At 49.0% G+C, this 14,795-nt stretch overlaps 2 protein-coding genes across 2 annotated transcripts; one reads left to right on the top strand and one right to left on the bottom strand.

The window, feature by feature from the left end:
• Positions 1-549: 549 nt before the first annotated feature.
• On the top strand, positions 550-2,705 carry F4813DRAFT_327913 (Ran1-like protein kinase). The gene is made up of 2 exons (XM_049241096.1): positions 550-1,767; positions 1,833-2,705. The coding sequence occupies exons 1-2, from the start codon at positions 1,080-1,082 to the stop codon at positions 2,642-2,644; spliced, it is 1,500 nt and encodes a 499-aa protein (XP_049101864.1). The 5' UTR covers positions 550-1,079; the 3' UTR covers positions 2,645-2,705.
• Positions 2,706-10,459: 7,754 nt separating this feature from the next.
• Positions 10,460-11,077, bottom strand: F4813DRAFT_387387 (uncharacterized protein; the record flags this gene model as incomplete). Its single annotated transcript, XM_049246555.1, has 1 exon — positions 10,460-11,077. One exon carries the CDS (start codon positions 11,075-11,077, stop codon positions 10,460-10,462), a length of 618 nt encoding a protein of 205 aa, XP_049101863.1.
• Positions 11,078-14,795: the final 3,718 nt, after the last annotated feature.

Genomic DNA, 14,795 nt, shown 5'->3' with positions numbered 1-14,795 from the left:
CGGGTCGCCGATTTATGACGATTTGCCCGGCCAGTGAGAGAGCGGGTGTGTGAACTAACGAGATGAAAAAGAGGTGGAGAGTCAGCAGCCTGTCACTGTACCAGTCTTTCCAGTCTTTCCAGTCTCTATCAACAAGATCACACGCACGCCCCCTTCTCTTCGGCTCGGTCTCTAACTAGCTCGACTGGGATCTTGGGCGTGGTATTAGACATTGGAATATGGCTCTATTAGGGTAGCAGTGGCCCACCTTGGGCCGTTGAGTGGACCATTTATTTTCGTGTGTCAGACCATCCTTGTCTTCGTATATTACGACGAGCCACGAAGATCTTGGTCCTTGTTCGGGCTGGGTTATCCATCCCTCCTAGTGGAGCGCCCTAGAAGCACTGGTCCCATTCTTGACACCTCCCCTTGCTCCCTTTCTCCTGTGAGCTCCACCCTCGCCAGGCCGCCTTCACAGCTACGCTAGCGCGTCAAATTCAAGAATAGCGCATGCGTGGGAAGTGGCACCAGTAGGTCAGACATGGATGTGAGCTGGCTATTGATCACTGTGGATTGAAGAGTCAAGCAGAAGGTGGCCAAGGCTTTTCTGCTTGAGCCACTCCAAACACGCAAAAGACCCAGGCCCCTGATGCCCGCTATCTCAATATCTACATCAACCTCCCAGTCTGCACCTTGCTTCAACCTCACATCGTTCACTACTTCCGTTCATTGCAAAAGCTACTCGCCCTTCTACCTCACGACTACCTTTTCGAACTCGGATTCGTCGCCATAATATCCGTCGCCATCAACATTCCCTTATTCTACACTACTGGCCGTCGACATCCGGCCCCTACACGGCGACTTCTATACTAATTCCATGGCCCGTTAACTCGACGCCATCTACATACGACCCAGGAACATAAAAACTAGCTACAGCCCAAGGACTTTCCGTGGATTTTCTCCCAGGACATTGCCTTTTGGTTTGAGGACGTTGTTCCAGTAGAGAAGGCCGTTTTCTCTTGATTCCTTTCCTTATCTCTGTTGCCTTTTAAGATCCAGTCCCGGTTTTACCAGGAAAGGACCATAATCTGTCGCATACCATGCATAATGTGGCAGCGTACGGGTATCCCACGCCTCCGGCATCCCCCGCCTACGACAACACCAAGTGTGCTTTCCAACAACCACCACTAGCTGTGCCTCCTGTTTGCCAACCTCGATACACTCCAGTTGCCCCGGAAGATAGATTAGGAAAGTTCCTTGGAGAAAGCCTGCAGTTGATAGGAATTATTGGAACCGGTGCCTATGGCGTGGTCTACCTGGCGGTCGACGTCAAGACTGGAGTCCGATATGCAGTAAAGACGCTCAGCAAATTCAACGCAGACGGATCACCTCTGGATCGACGGCAAATTGCCTTTCAGCACCGGGAACTACGCTTACACTATATGGCCTCGGCGCATCCTAACGTTGTTTCCATGCACAAAATTGTTGACGACCCGGATTGCATATATGTTATCCTGGAGTATTGCCCGGAAGGTGACCTTTTCCTCAACATCACAGAAAGAGGACAATATGTGGGTAAGGATGCATTGGTCAAGAGCGTATTCCTGCAGATCCTGGACGCCGTTGAGCACTGCCATAACCTGGGGATCTATCACCGCGACTTAAAACCTGAGAATATCTTAGTTTCGAACCGGGGAGACACGGTAAAGTTGGCAGACTTCGGCTTGGCGACCTCATCAGACCGGTCCGAAGACTACGGATGTGGTTCGACTTTTTATATGTCACCAGGTAAAGACTCGTCGGGAACCTTTTACTTCAGGGATGTACTAACTAGTTCGTTTTCTCTTACGCAGAATGTCTGGACCCATCATCCCGAAGGCCATTTTATTACTGCGCCCCAAATGATGTCTGGAGCCTTGGTGTTATCCTAGTAAACTTGACCTGTGGTCGTAATCCGTGGAAGCAAGCCTCCTTTGAAGATTCCACGTATCGTGCCTACACCAGGAGTCAGGATTTCCTACGGACTATTTTGCCATTGTCGGATGACCTCAACAATATACTAGGACGGATATTTACCCGCAACCCAGACCACAGAATTACGTTACCAGAACTCCGGAACAGCATCCTCGCCTGTTCCAGATTTACGATTTCACCTAATGCGCCTGCTCCCCAAGCGGCGCTCCCAACACCGCCCACTTCGCCTGGGCCCATCGAATACGTTGACTGCGAAGAAGCCATTGTCGAAGACTTGAGCTACGATTCGCCACTATCACCCTCCGCTTCGGATTCCGATACGGAGTCCATATGTTCATCCGACGATGGATCTCTTACCTCGAGTGTTTCGACTATCGACGACATAGACGACGACGACGACTTCGTTATCACGGAGGATGAGATCCCTCCTACCCAGGAGCCCCAGTTGTATGATTCAGATGAATCAAAAGTTATGTTTTCACAGGAGTTTGTTCCGCAATACTCGGGCCGTATTGAGCCTTGCCAGCCTTGCGCAGTTCAAGTTCCTGTGCAGGCTAGCTGTGCACCAACCAAATTCGCCTTCCCATATTTCTGGGAAGTGGTGAATAGGTACACACAACCTGCACCCATACATTCCATTCCTTTCCATCCACAAGTTCATCTTTTTTCCAACTTCCAAGGCTGCTATTAGCTGCATTGATTATGTATAGCTGCCCTGTTGCCTTGGATGCATTTTTAACCCAAGGGTCATGTTGGCTTGTATTACCGGATACCTGGATATAGGCCATTAGGAGTATTATACCATGGATAGCCTAGCCACGGATCCGGACCACCCCCACAAGACCTAAGGATAAGCTTCGACAAAACCAGTTCAACTTGATATTACGTTTATAATACACATTTCTATTGGAGCCGTGGAAATATATCCGGAAATCCATACCCAAAAATGGAGCTGAAAAAAAAGTCGTATTGACAGACGCGGCGCATTTTGGGAGCATTTTTATGCCCTTCGAACCTGTACTTACTTCAACGTCATGTTTTTTTCTTTTGTTTATTCAGCGTGGAGTTGGTGGATGATTTGAGAGATGAGGATCAATCCATAAGACCAAGGACCAAAGGAGCCATTATCTTATTTACAATCCGGGACTGATACGGGAAAGCATCATTACACGGCGCAAAACATACAACTGGAGATGTTTGAAGCTGGGAGGCTATTACTGCACAAACTTGTTATTTTCTAATATGTCGTTATTGCACGGGCTGCATTCAAAGGGGGATGTCGATACTTTCGCTTGGATGATACCAACGTTTTTCTTTTATTATTGGATAGCACGGGCATTATGGATCTTGAATATCGAGAGCCATTGGGAAAAGTTTATCGGGACCAGTCACGGATGGATATGAAGCTGGATTTTGAATAGACCAGACGGGGGCCAATAACCCACCACATACCGCGCTTAACAACAACTGTTGGCGCAGAATTATACGTTCTACCTATGGACACCGATCAGATACGGTGATCCTCTTGGGAGCCTTTAGAGACAAAAATACGTCTATAGGCTCTCAACAAACCAATACAATGTTTTTGCGAGCAGTCGCAATAACCACCAAAATATGGCTAGCTTTTATAACTTGCGCACAAGTGACAGTGCTTCGTGATTGTTGTCCCAGGCATATTACCTATGAGAAGTCTCACTAACTATTCGCTATTACGGACCCTAGACTAACCATGTCATAGATGTCTAAGGGTCATGATATCCTAGATAACTTTACTACTTGCTACTGGGTGAAATTCATTTCTCACCTTAGGCCGCTTCGAAACCTTTCTTAGAACAAACAGCAAACCACCAAAACATCAACAACACCATTGATGATGATGATGATGACGATGACGACGATGAGAATATTGACATATACATCAGAGGAGTGATGGCTTCACGTTCGCTACGCTGATTGGGCGAAAGCTGCCGACGCCACTCGCCTTACTTTACCAGGGCAGGGCTTGCGAGTGTGCATCGACTTGCAGATTGTTCTGCCCTCATAATCACATTTCCGCCGTCGATGCAACGCAAGCCTGCAAGCCTGCAAGCCTGCATTAGTCTTTTTTGGGTTCTGCGGTCGTTCCCTAAGGTTGCGAAGCCAAGAAAAATGATCTCTCGAGTCTGCTTCTCTGTTTCTTTGTCGTTCCCCCAACCCCCCCGTCTTCCCCATTTCCTACCTATGTACGGCGCCCCGACCGCCCTTCCTTCCTCTCATTTTCCCCCTCTGGCGCTTTTTTTGGTTGGGCATTTCGCTTCCCGCCTCGTCTCGTCTCGTCTCGTCTCGTCTCGTCTCTAACCGGCCCGTCCGCTACCACCATATGGACCTAAAACTAGGTAGCCCAGCCTTACGAAATTTGCTAATTTGACGAGGCGATTAAGCTCGTCGGGCTTGTCGACTAGCCTTGGGCTTGGCGGCTACATCAGACTAATGCTTTTTTTTATTTTTTTATTTTAAGTGATTGCTATTGTCGCTAATGTTGTAAGTGGCTGACCGCGCGAGAGGCTTGCCTGGATCGGTACCTGGTCCCTCTCCCTTCTCTCTCTCTCTCTCTCTTCTCCTCTCCCTTACTAACAGCCCATTCTATCATCTCATCTGCTGGGCTGCTACGTACTATGTACGATGGGAAATGGGAAATGGGATGGGATGGGTTGTGGACTATGGTACCGGCCCCCCGTTTTTAGGCGCGAAAAGAGCCAGGCGCAGATCCTTGGTCCTTAAAAAATTGTCACGATATGGGGCAGTCCCATCATCACGCTACATTATACATACATACATACATGTCTACATTACGGTACCCAGCCAGCCAGCCCGCCCATCTCGGCTACTGCACGGTTGGTTAAATGAAAGGGAAAGAATACATTATATTAAGAAAATAACAGAAAAAAAAAACAAGAGTCCAGCCTTATTTGGCGTTGGACGCAGTGTTGCGCGTAAGTATCAAAGACGTGCAGTAGCTCGGGGCGCTGCGCGACGCTTTGTCTTTCTCTTGTCTTCCATACGTAGCTGGAGGATAAGTGAGTGGTCGAGAGAAGGAGATTCTTGTTTACCTAACCTAGGTAGGTAGGTAGGTAGGTAGGTAACGCAGAGGAAATATTGCGCCCTCTTCCGTAGCATTGCAAAGATCATGATTTCCCCGTGTTGCAGTGCATCTGCTCTTCTATACTCGACTCTGCCTAGCGCGCTCCCGGTGTGTTGGTGTGTGGGAGTGGGATGGGATGGGATGGGAAGGGAAGGGAAGGGAGTGAAGTGCTATGCAGCCCTTTTCTTCCTTTGTTTCTTATTCTTATTCTTCTTCTTCTCGCTTTCCTTGATTTCTCTCGCATTTTCCCTTCGTCTCCCTCCAAGTCTCGCCTTGAGCGAATCAGCATCGACGGGGTCCATGTCCCTAGTCCGAAATGCGTATGCAAGTCGATGGTTTGGGTATGGCGATGGGTCGGCTTCCCTTACTTCTACGTGGTGATTGGACCGATAGCCTGGGTTCACTGGCACATGGCGGTGAAAGGTCTCTGCTCCTCTCTCTGCTTTCTCTCTCTCGTGTCTTCGTGCTTTGCGCTGTGTCCCCCCCGTCTTCCGCGTCCCAGATTCGAGTCCTCGAGAACCCCTCCAAGGCTTCATCGCGACTGGGACCCACCCATTTCCGCCGTCCTCTCATCGAGGGCTGTGAGGGGTGATATTGGGAAGAGGGTTTGATGAGATGTGGGCGGAGATTGGATCGAAAGGTTCAAAAGCCTGCTTACGATCATTGTCACTGTGCCGCCTGCTTCCGAGTGGAGAGAGGCACAATCATTTCGTACAGACAATACTACATACATACACATGCTCACACATGCCAATGCTAATGCTAATGCTATTGTTATTGCTATTGTTATTGCTATTGCTATTGCTAATACTAACGGAAGACTCGATATTATGGAGTACATACAGAACGTACGCACAGAACATACATTCGCATACATTCGCATAGGTCCTCAGGTTCGCATGGCGCAGGCACCAAAGGCGCTCTGCATAGTACTTGTCATGTTTATTTGCTAGGGCATAGACATAGGCCCAGACGCAACTTATCATTCGTCAACTTCCCATCACGTACCCATACGGGGGACGTTTTCTCGACCGCTACGTGTGAATGTGCTCCGTAACGCGTGCCTGACTACCCAAGGTAAGTGTATGTATATGTATGTAGGCATAGTACGTAGAAGGCAATGGAGCCGGCGAGAACAAGACCCAGGACCCGAAAATAATGCGCAAAGCAAATCGGAGCGACGTTGCCGGTCCTGATCTCTACCCAGCTCGGTAGTCTCGCGGTTCGATGAGGGCATCGCCAACCCAAAAAGGTGGCTCGCAGCCCTCCACACCGCAACCCGCTGTCAATTTCTGGGTACCCCTAAGGTTTAAAGCTGGCTTTGGCCCGAGGCTGGAACGAGCAGCAAGAGAGCTTTACGCCCACATGTGTGGGGGAGGAGGGACATGCGCACGTAGTGACGTGGTCCCGTTCGATAAAGGGGGAATATTCATTCTACATATTCCGTACTTGGGATAGGTATGTATGTATTATTAGGGCGGTGCAAATCAAATCGCTCGATCTATGATCTCCCGGCCGTGATACCCATTGGACCGTTCATCTCCACAGGGAACAGTACATCCCGTACATCCCGTACATCCAAGGCAAATCCACAGTCTACGTATGTAGTCTTCGAGTCGTGGCACCTGATCCTGCTCAACTGCGTGTCATCTCGATGCCTCCTACGCTGGGGGAACTACGGTACGCTAAAATAAGGACTGTCATTAGGGCTGGCCATGCGTTTTGGGGCCTCGTCTTGCTAGGGGACAAATCCCTTCGAAGCGACGATTTATCGGAATGGAGACTATCGTCAAAATCGACCCTCATCAGGCGCCTGAAATCTCTTGCCATGGGCATGTCTTGGGAGAACATTCGACCTCCACATGTCCCAAAGCAGGCTCTCATTCCCCACTGACAAGTCCTGATCGGGTCAAATACGTTTTCCCAGACAAGTAGTTAAGCGGCTCAGTCGACAGCAAGGGGCCTAATAATGATTGCGTGTCTCTCGACCCAAGGTGCGGTGACTAGGTATTTACATGACACTTCAATAGCAATTCCCAATTCTGTCCGTTGTTGTATGCATGCGTCCCCCTAAGCGAAATCATGAGAGGCAATTCTACCAAGTCCTATTGGACCTCTCGTTAAGTTCCAGGCAGAACTTGTACATACATAATAGTAGTAAGCAGAGATGCCAGGGCGTTCCACCGCATCCGCCTATGGTTGTAATATTTGTCTTAGTCATTATTCGTGCGTCTGGGCGATGGCATCGTGCCCGACAGGCTACGGCGATGAATACCTAAGCGAACGACACGGCGGGAAAGAGTTGTCTTTCCCCCCTTTTCCCCCATCTTACATTCCGCTCCCCATGCCGATGCGGAGGCGGTGGAGTTGGGTAGCGGAGCCGGCGACACGGTCAAGATCGTCGTGTCTCGATATTATTAGCGTGGCAACGTATAGTGCGAGTCTTATAGCCAGGCCGGGGAGCTCTCCACGCCAATGGCCGCCTTTGTTTTTGGGAACACGAAGGCCATTGCGGCTCCGCGTGGGCTGGACATTGTTTCGGCATATTTGATCCAATCCGTATCTCATTTCGCGAGCTGTTTGACACATGGGGCCTAGATCGCCATTCTGTTTTCGTGTCAGGCAGCGTCGAATTCGAGAAAGGAACAATCCTACCCCCTGAGGGCGTTGGTCACGCGCCGAAGTGGAATTCTCGTGGGTGAGACCGAGATGCACAACCGTATGTCAACCGTGTGTCGGGTCGAAGCTCTAGGTTAGGCTTTTCTCTGCCAACCATCTAAACTAAGGGGGTAGGTAGTGGGATGGGGAAGACAGCTTTGCCGTTCATACATTACCATACACTACCAATCTCAGCCTGGTAGTTACATACGCGTGTCCTTCGTTGGGGCTTCCCGAAACCTATCATGGTGTGTAGTACGCGCTGAGGCTGAGTGTCTTACAGGAGTCTTATCCGGTAAGCTTCACGTCTCAAGACTGATTGGTCCCAGCAACCAATCGCCCGAGGCTGCTGTAGAGCCACGTATGTAATATCTATGTCCCTTAAGGGTCACCAGTTGCCATCCGCCTACCCATCCGTCCCTATCATCGCGACGTCTGGCATAGCCCTGCGTCTGTTCGCCGTTTGAGTTTCCATACTTACGCGGTATTCCCTCAATATGTGAGACCAATATATGTCTCTGATGACGGGAGACGGGCGCAACAGCAAAAACAACGTGACATGCCTGCCATATTTGCTTATTCCTGTCTTGCTCTCCGCCCTTCGGCTGAGACCCTACAATCAACGTGGCCCACTCAGGGTTCATCCATGTCTGGAACCGGAAAGATGGAGAACCCGGTAGTTAGCATGAAGCATGAAGCAGGAAGCCGGAAGCAGGAGAGCAGTCTTATTCATCACGTGAAAGACATGTGGGTTAGTCTGTGGGTAAGAGGGCGTGAGTTGCCTTACGCTATCGACAGTAGGATTGACGATCGTGACAACAATATGGTTTAGGGATCCATATTTGCCGCATGCTCGATATCGATATCGATATCGATATGCCCCTCCAGACAACACAAATCGCGGAGTCTGTTTTGGTTCCTGCGCGAACCGGTTCGCAAACAAGTCAGGCTCGGCTCCATAGTTGCTGGGTCCATCGGGGGGTGCCGGTATACATAGCCACGCTCCGACTATGTAACAGCTCATTTGGTATGTATGTGGGTTGGTAAATAGTGTCTACTATGTATCGGGCACCTTTTAATCGCATCTAGATTCGACCTGAAGCTAGACACTTAGTGTATGTACATAGCTCTCACGAGCTTCGAGTGGAATTCTCGGTGACCGTTTTAATCCCGTCATTCTCACACATCTCATCTCCGCGGGATTTCCTCTAGCTTACTAACTACTTCTTGTCCGTCAAGATGCCATGTGTACTAGTTCCAATTATCGATACGTTCTGGTCGGCGATTTGTTGGAGACGGGACGCGCTGACACAAAATGAGAGTTACCCATCAGGTTAGAGTTGTCAAGTGACAACTCAAAAGCCTTAAGGTTTACCCCGTGGGCCATCTTGTTAGTTGGCTTCGATACTGTTGCTGTGAGCTGTGAGCTGCGAGCTGTGAGCGGTGAGTTTTGTGTTCGGAACGGTCTGGGATACTGTGGGTTCTGGCAATTCACAGTTATGAACTTATGCTCACCGTAGTCATTACGCTATAGCTGTAGCCAGTTAGCATCACTCTAATACCATTACCTAGTAAAGGGGTACAGCATACGGATGAACTGGGCGAGTTATCAGATGTTAGGCCAGTCTGTGTTAGGCTCGAGTTCCAGCGATGCTGTACGGCAGCTATCTTGTTGTTCGTCTATTCTAGCGCCGTACCTCGTACGTGGGTGTCTAATAACCTCTTAATCTCTTAATACATATTTACTGGAGACGTCACTTGGGTATTTGTCAGAACCATCATCTAGTTGTTTCTGGCGCTTCCGTTCGTAATTAGCTTAGGGTCGGGCAGAACATCTGGAAGAAATCTAACCATCGACGTATCAACCGTGGCCTCACTTTCCGCGCTACTCTAACCCAGTAAGATCGGGTTTTTTTTTTTTTTTTTTTTGTAAGATAGTAAGATTAACTGACTCGCGCCGTCGTAAAAACGGCGGGAATGCTGCCGTCTCCTTATCTGAATAACGGATCGCTCAGTTCCCACTAAGACGGCAGCAGACCCGCCGAGGCGCGGAACTGTGCCTAGAGTCACGATTTGTGGCGGGCTTTAACTGGGCTGGTCTTAGAGAGCTAACTAACAGCGGAATACTTGCGAGCACCGGTAAGGGCGGGTATTAGCTCTGCTAAAAGCTCACCGAACCCCGACCAAAAGAGAGCTGGTTTGAGGTGTATGTTCCACATTGCATACACGAAGCTTCTAACAGCCCTACGATCTTAGTGTATGAGACCACGACTCAAGATATACTGCTACGTATAATGGGGCTTATATCGAAGTGGGCACCCACAGAGCCGATCCTATCTCCAACTAGCTTTGAGATTTGCAGTCACAAGTGGTCCTAGAACAGCGTAGAGCGTAGATGAAGGGGCGTTGAAGTATCAATAGATCCATACTACCTAGTTAGTTAGAATAAGATAAAAGTTAAAAAATAATAAAACTACTAGACTATTGGTAACGATCTAAGTGGGATCTGAGAGCGTCAGAAGGAAAATAGCAACCCGGATATCGCCCAGCGCCCCTAGATTCCATCCCTTCGCTCGGTCTTTCTTTTCCGCGTTCGACGACCTTCTTTTCGTACAAGGAAAAACCTCCTCCGCCAACAACCCACCCGCCCCTATTCGGTAGTAAGGAACCCCTCCCGCCGCTCTCCGGCGTTGCTAGCGGTCGGCTGCTTGCGCCCCTCCCCTCCGTCTAGTCGCTGACCTCGATGGGCCCGCCCGGGACTACGGGGTCGGGGGTAACCGGACCGCCGGGGAAGCCCGGCAGAGGGAAGAAGGGGCCGCCGGGAACGTAGTCGTTGTCGACGACGCTTCGCTTGCCGGGCACGAAGGTGGTAGTTGTGCCGTCGGGTGATTGGATGATCTTGATGCCGTACTTGGTCAGGAGCTCGTCCTTGATGGAGGCGATGCGCTTGGCAATAGGCTTGGGCGGGTCCGTGCCGAAGTTGTGGATTAAAGCCTCGTACTCGAGCTCCAGGGCCTTGATGTGTGCCTTGACAGGGTCAGAGCTGCCGTCGCCGATTCCGATCGTGTCCTGGCGCTTCTTCTTGTCGGACGGGTCGAGGCCGCCGGTGATAGGTGGGAGGACTATGACGGTGTCCTGGCGCTTCTTGGTCGACGGCTCCAGGCCTCCGGTGATGGGAGGTAGGAGAGTGAAGATCGGCGGCGGCGGGCTGCCAGGTCCTGGGAGCCAGGTGTTCGGGTCGGGAACGATGATATCCCTCTGCTCCGTGGTCTTGGACGGCTCGGAGATAGGGGCTGCGGAGGCCAAAGCCGCGAGGGCTAGGGCGGTAATGCCAACACGGTACATGGCGAACTATTTTTTCGTAGCGAAGATTGAAGTATTATTCTTAGCTGATATGCTGTGATGTATGTATGTATATCTACCTAGGTAGATAATTAAGTATTTGATGTCGTTGCGATGTTGCTGTCGTCTGTTTGATATTCTCAAAACATGCCCTGATCGTCGTCTTCGTCACCCACATTTATACAAAAGTCTTCCCAGGTAATTCGTCATAACCCCCCTCTTCTGCGAGAGATAAGAAGAGCCTAGTCGTTACCTGAAAACAAGGTTGAGTTCATTTATTGTTAATATCGATATATTGGAGCTACGGCGCGGCTGGCCCCTAGATAACACAATATACCCGGGGTGAAGGGGATTTTAACCGGGTCGAGTCCTTCTACCCAACGAACCACACACGAACCACGCATGGGAAGACATTTTCATGATGCTTTTTAAATCTGCCTTTGCCGGTCATCCGCTTATCTCGCTGAGAGCCGTCAATCACGGAATAGGAGCGAATCGTGGTCATATCCCTTTTAGCTCGAGCGTAGGCTGATGTCGCCAGAAAGGAGACATCATCGTGGAGTGTGCTCCAGGTTTGGGCGTTTAGCAAAGCATCTGACTGTTCAAATGAGCCGGGACCTAAGACGATGACGCTACCGACGGCTCGAGATTCTCTATTTTTGGAAACGTCAACTTCTAGAACTCGTCGTGGTTAAGTATTTAGACTCTTTCGCTTATGTGAAGCTATCCATCAAGCAATATAACCAACGGCTCTGACCCAAGCAGCTGTGTTATGCAGTAGCATAGCAGGTGGGTTCGAGATAGTCGTCGCTATGTAGGGGAACATCGTCGAAGTGTCACGATGTGTTTAGCTTCATGCAGGGGACTAGCAAGATTGACGGGACCGAGAATCTGGAAAAATCTGGACAAGTCTTCGAACAGGGGATTGAAGGAAAACTGCACTGTAGTCCGGAAGCAGAATCGGGAGACTAGCCGTTCGAGGCTGGTCTGATAGGAAAGATTATAGGTTACTTGGGGCCTAATGGTCGAGGGTCACGCCATTAGATCAATGGTTGGTATAAGACTTCGTCGCCGCATTAGGGTTGGGAGCTGGTAGCCCGTCCCGAGAGTTCTGCTTCGGGAAAATACGATATGCCAGAAATAGATCCAGCGTGACATCGTCTGTTTCCAGGGTCCAGCCCTTTTGTTGGAGAACCGATATTTGAAGCTCTTCACCAAAGCTTGTGAAAGGCCATTCGCAAGTTCAAACGAAACACCACTTGAAAACCACTTGTCAAGTGACGCAACTCTTAGGATAGTATATTGCTGACATGCGGGGAGCCGCAATCCGTCTGCGAATGCACTACGACATGGCGAGACTGGGATCGCTGCATGACGCCGTACGTAGATAGGACGGAGGCCGCCAACAAGTAGGCAAGCGGCCGCCCATCAAACGATACATATCAGATCTAGAGCGTCGGTATCCAATGGCCGTTTGGTCTTCCTCGCGGCTTTTGGCAATCTAGAGTGAACTCGTCGTAAGCTTGACATCAGGTTCGGCGACCCGGGTATGCCCACACGTCTTTCGATGTTGGGGTGAATGGCCGACTGAGAATCTAGATTACGTCGCATGCCACCCGGCTGGGGACGGAGCTTAGATCGATTCCTCCTTTCGGAGCGTCTTAGGACTTGTGTGGCATTGGACGGTTCCAGCTCACTACGGATGTCTACTGGAGCACCCCGGCGAATGCTTACATAGTAAAAACGCCGACTTGACGCCTAGCGAGTAGCACCGAGCGCCGCAATAGGTTGCTTACACATGCTTCGATCCCCTTCCAAGCTTCGAGCTGTCACGTCACTGGTATCAAGCCAGATCTTGAGGGTTGGTAATGAATTCATCCGCTATCCTACCTTGCTTGCAAGCTGCAGCATAGCACGCTATGTACCATGAGCTATTGATAGCGTCAGAATCTTCACGGATTAGAGTGTCCAGCTTAAACTGTTCCTTCTTTCCCCACGGTCGTGGGAAGGAGGAACAGAAGAGCCAAAGTCAAGTCTGTTCTAAATATGGACGACAAAGGTCTATTGATACAGGGGTTATTAGTTATTCGTATTTTCGGACTAGCCTAGAACTGAACCTAAGGGTTTTGCTGTTTCCTGGGTAGTGATGAACATAGCGGATGACTGAGTTGCAAGGTGTAGCTGGGTTGCTTTTGAAGTAGTCCACACATCTCTGTACAGCTATAATAAGCCTAGACCATAATGTTCAAGCCTCATCACCCCTTGACTATAAATATCTTTGGCAGTTGAAAATACAGTATTTTAGTGTTAGAATTGAATGATATTTCTGTTCTCTTCTTGTGGTCTAGAGCGTCTCATGATGGTCTTACTCGTCCCAACTCTTGTGGTGTCTTCTACTCTGGACCGAGATAGGTAATTTTCTATTCCTCGGGAAGTCCTTGAATAGTAACAGTAGTACGAGCCGGTACATGCTTCAAGTTTGGATTAAAAATAGAAGCCAAGCATGAACGAACATTCATGAGTGAAGCTCGTCATTACCAACAAATTTCATCTTTAAATTATCCAGCAAGGTTAGATCGTCACCTCGTAATCAATATCCTTTTCCTTGTAATTTCTCTATCTAGTGTAGGTTAACTTCGATACCTACTACTTTTTGAAAAGTCAAAACTAACAGGGAATGCCTCTGCTCGGGTAAAGGCGTATATGATGCCAGTGCACGTAAACCGTAGAGGAGCGGATAGGGCCTCGTCATGGGACATCTATCTGCCGACTCCCTATTGCAACTACAATTACGATGATAAGCAAGTTGTGAAGGTTATATATTGTGACCTTGGCGATCACTCTGAGAGAACAGCTAGTGACACCTTCAGCAGGCGTATAGTGTAGGTTTCGTCCAAGGGAGAACTCATTGGAACATTTTCAAGAAATATGCTGCCTTTGGTCCGAATATAGGCGGAAGTGACGCGTCTATTCCTAGACACGTATATTCTGATTTTGGAATAATGCCCAACTTTCTATGCATGTAGCAGCCTTACTCGAGTCTCCATTGAAGCGGCAGATGGTCAAATCCATGCTCCCAGGGAGGGAACATCGCGTTTAAAGTCGAGAGATACCTCACGCGGTGATATTCTCGTCTTTGCTAGAATAGTATGAGAGGTTCCGTTGCTAGGTTCCCGGGTTCTGTATTAGAAGATGCCTTGTGCCTGCTAAGAGCATCTTGACGCGATATCGGTAATCATTAGGTGTTATCCCTATACTTGTTGCCGCCTTTTAATTCTCCTAGTCTATCCAATATCCAATATACGATAACTAACCTCCTATCAAAGAATCAACACAATTTACACTCTAAATCAATCATAGATATTTTATAGAGTAGATCACTAGGTTAACCATTTACCAAACTTGATCTATTAGCAAAGATACTCTATTAGCAAAGATACCTAGGTACCTAGTTTATTAGTCAAATGTATATTTTACTATCGCGCAATTGAAACTTCAAGCTGTTTGATATAAGACGTGCCCCTTTTATTAATACTTAGTGGGTCCGTGCACTACCCAGGGTCCCCGCAAAAAAAAAAAGTTTGTAGGAATTTGCAATATGTAGTAACTACCTAACTGCTAATAAGACAATGACGTCGCAACTAATTACTACAACTACAACTACAACTACAACTACAACTACCTCCCAAGTAGGTCGAGGAAGCATCTAAATCTACGCACC

This window comes from Daldinia decipiens (assembly GCF_022478715.1).
Source record: "Daldinia decipiens strain CBS 113046 unplaced genomic scaffold F4813scaffold_8, whole genome shotgun sequence".
NCBI classification, from domain to species: Eukaryota; Fungi; Ascomycota; class Sordariomycetes; order Xylariales; family Hypoxylaceae; genus Daldinia; species Daldinia decipiens.
The sequence above is the reverse complement of the archived record's forward strand: the minus strand, read 5'-3'. Positions and strand labels throughout refer to the sequence as shown.

Excerpts from the sequence above, each read along its gene's own strand:
- F4813DRAFT_327913 (XM_049241096.1), top strand. The coding sequence starts at position 1,080 with ATGCATAATGTGGCAGCGTACGGGTATCCCACGCCTCCGGCATCCCCC. Across the intron at positions 1,768-1,832 it reads GACTTTTTATATGTCACCAG|AATGTCTGGACCCATCATCC; the intron begins GTAAAGACTCGT and ends TCTCTTACGCAG.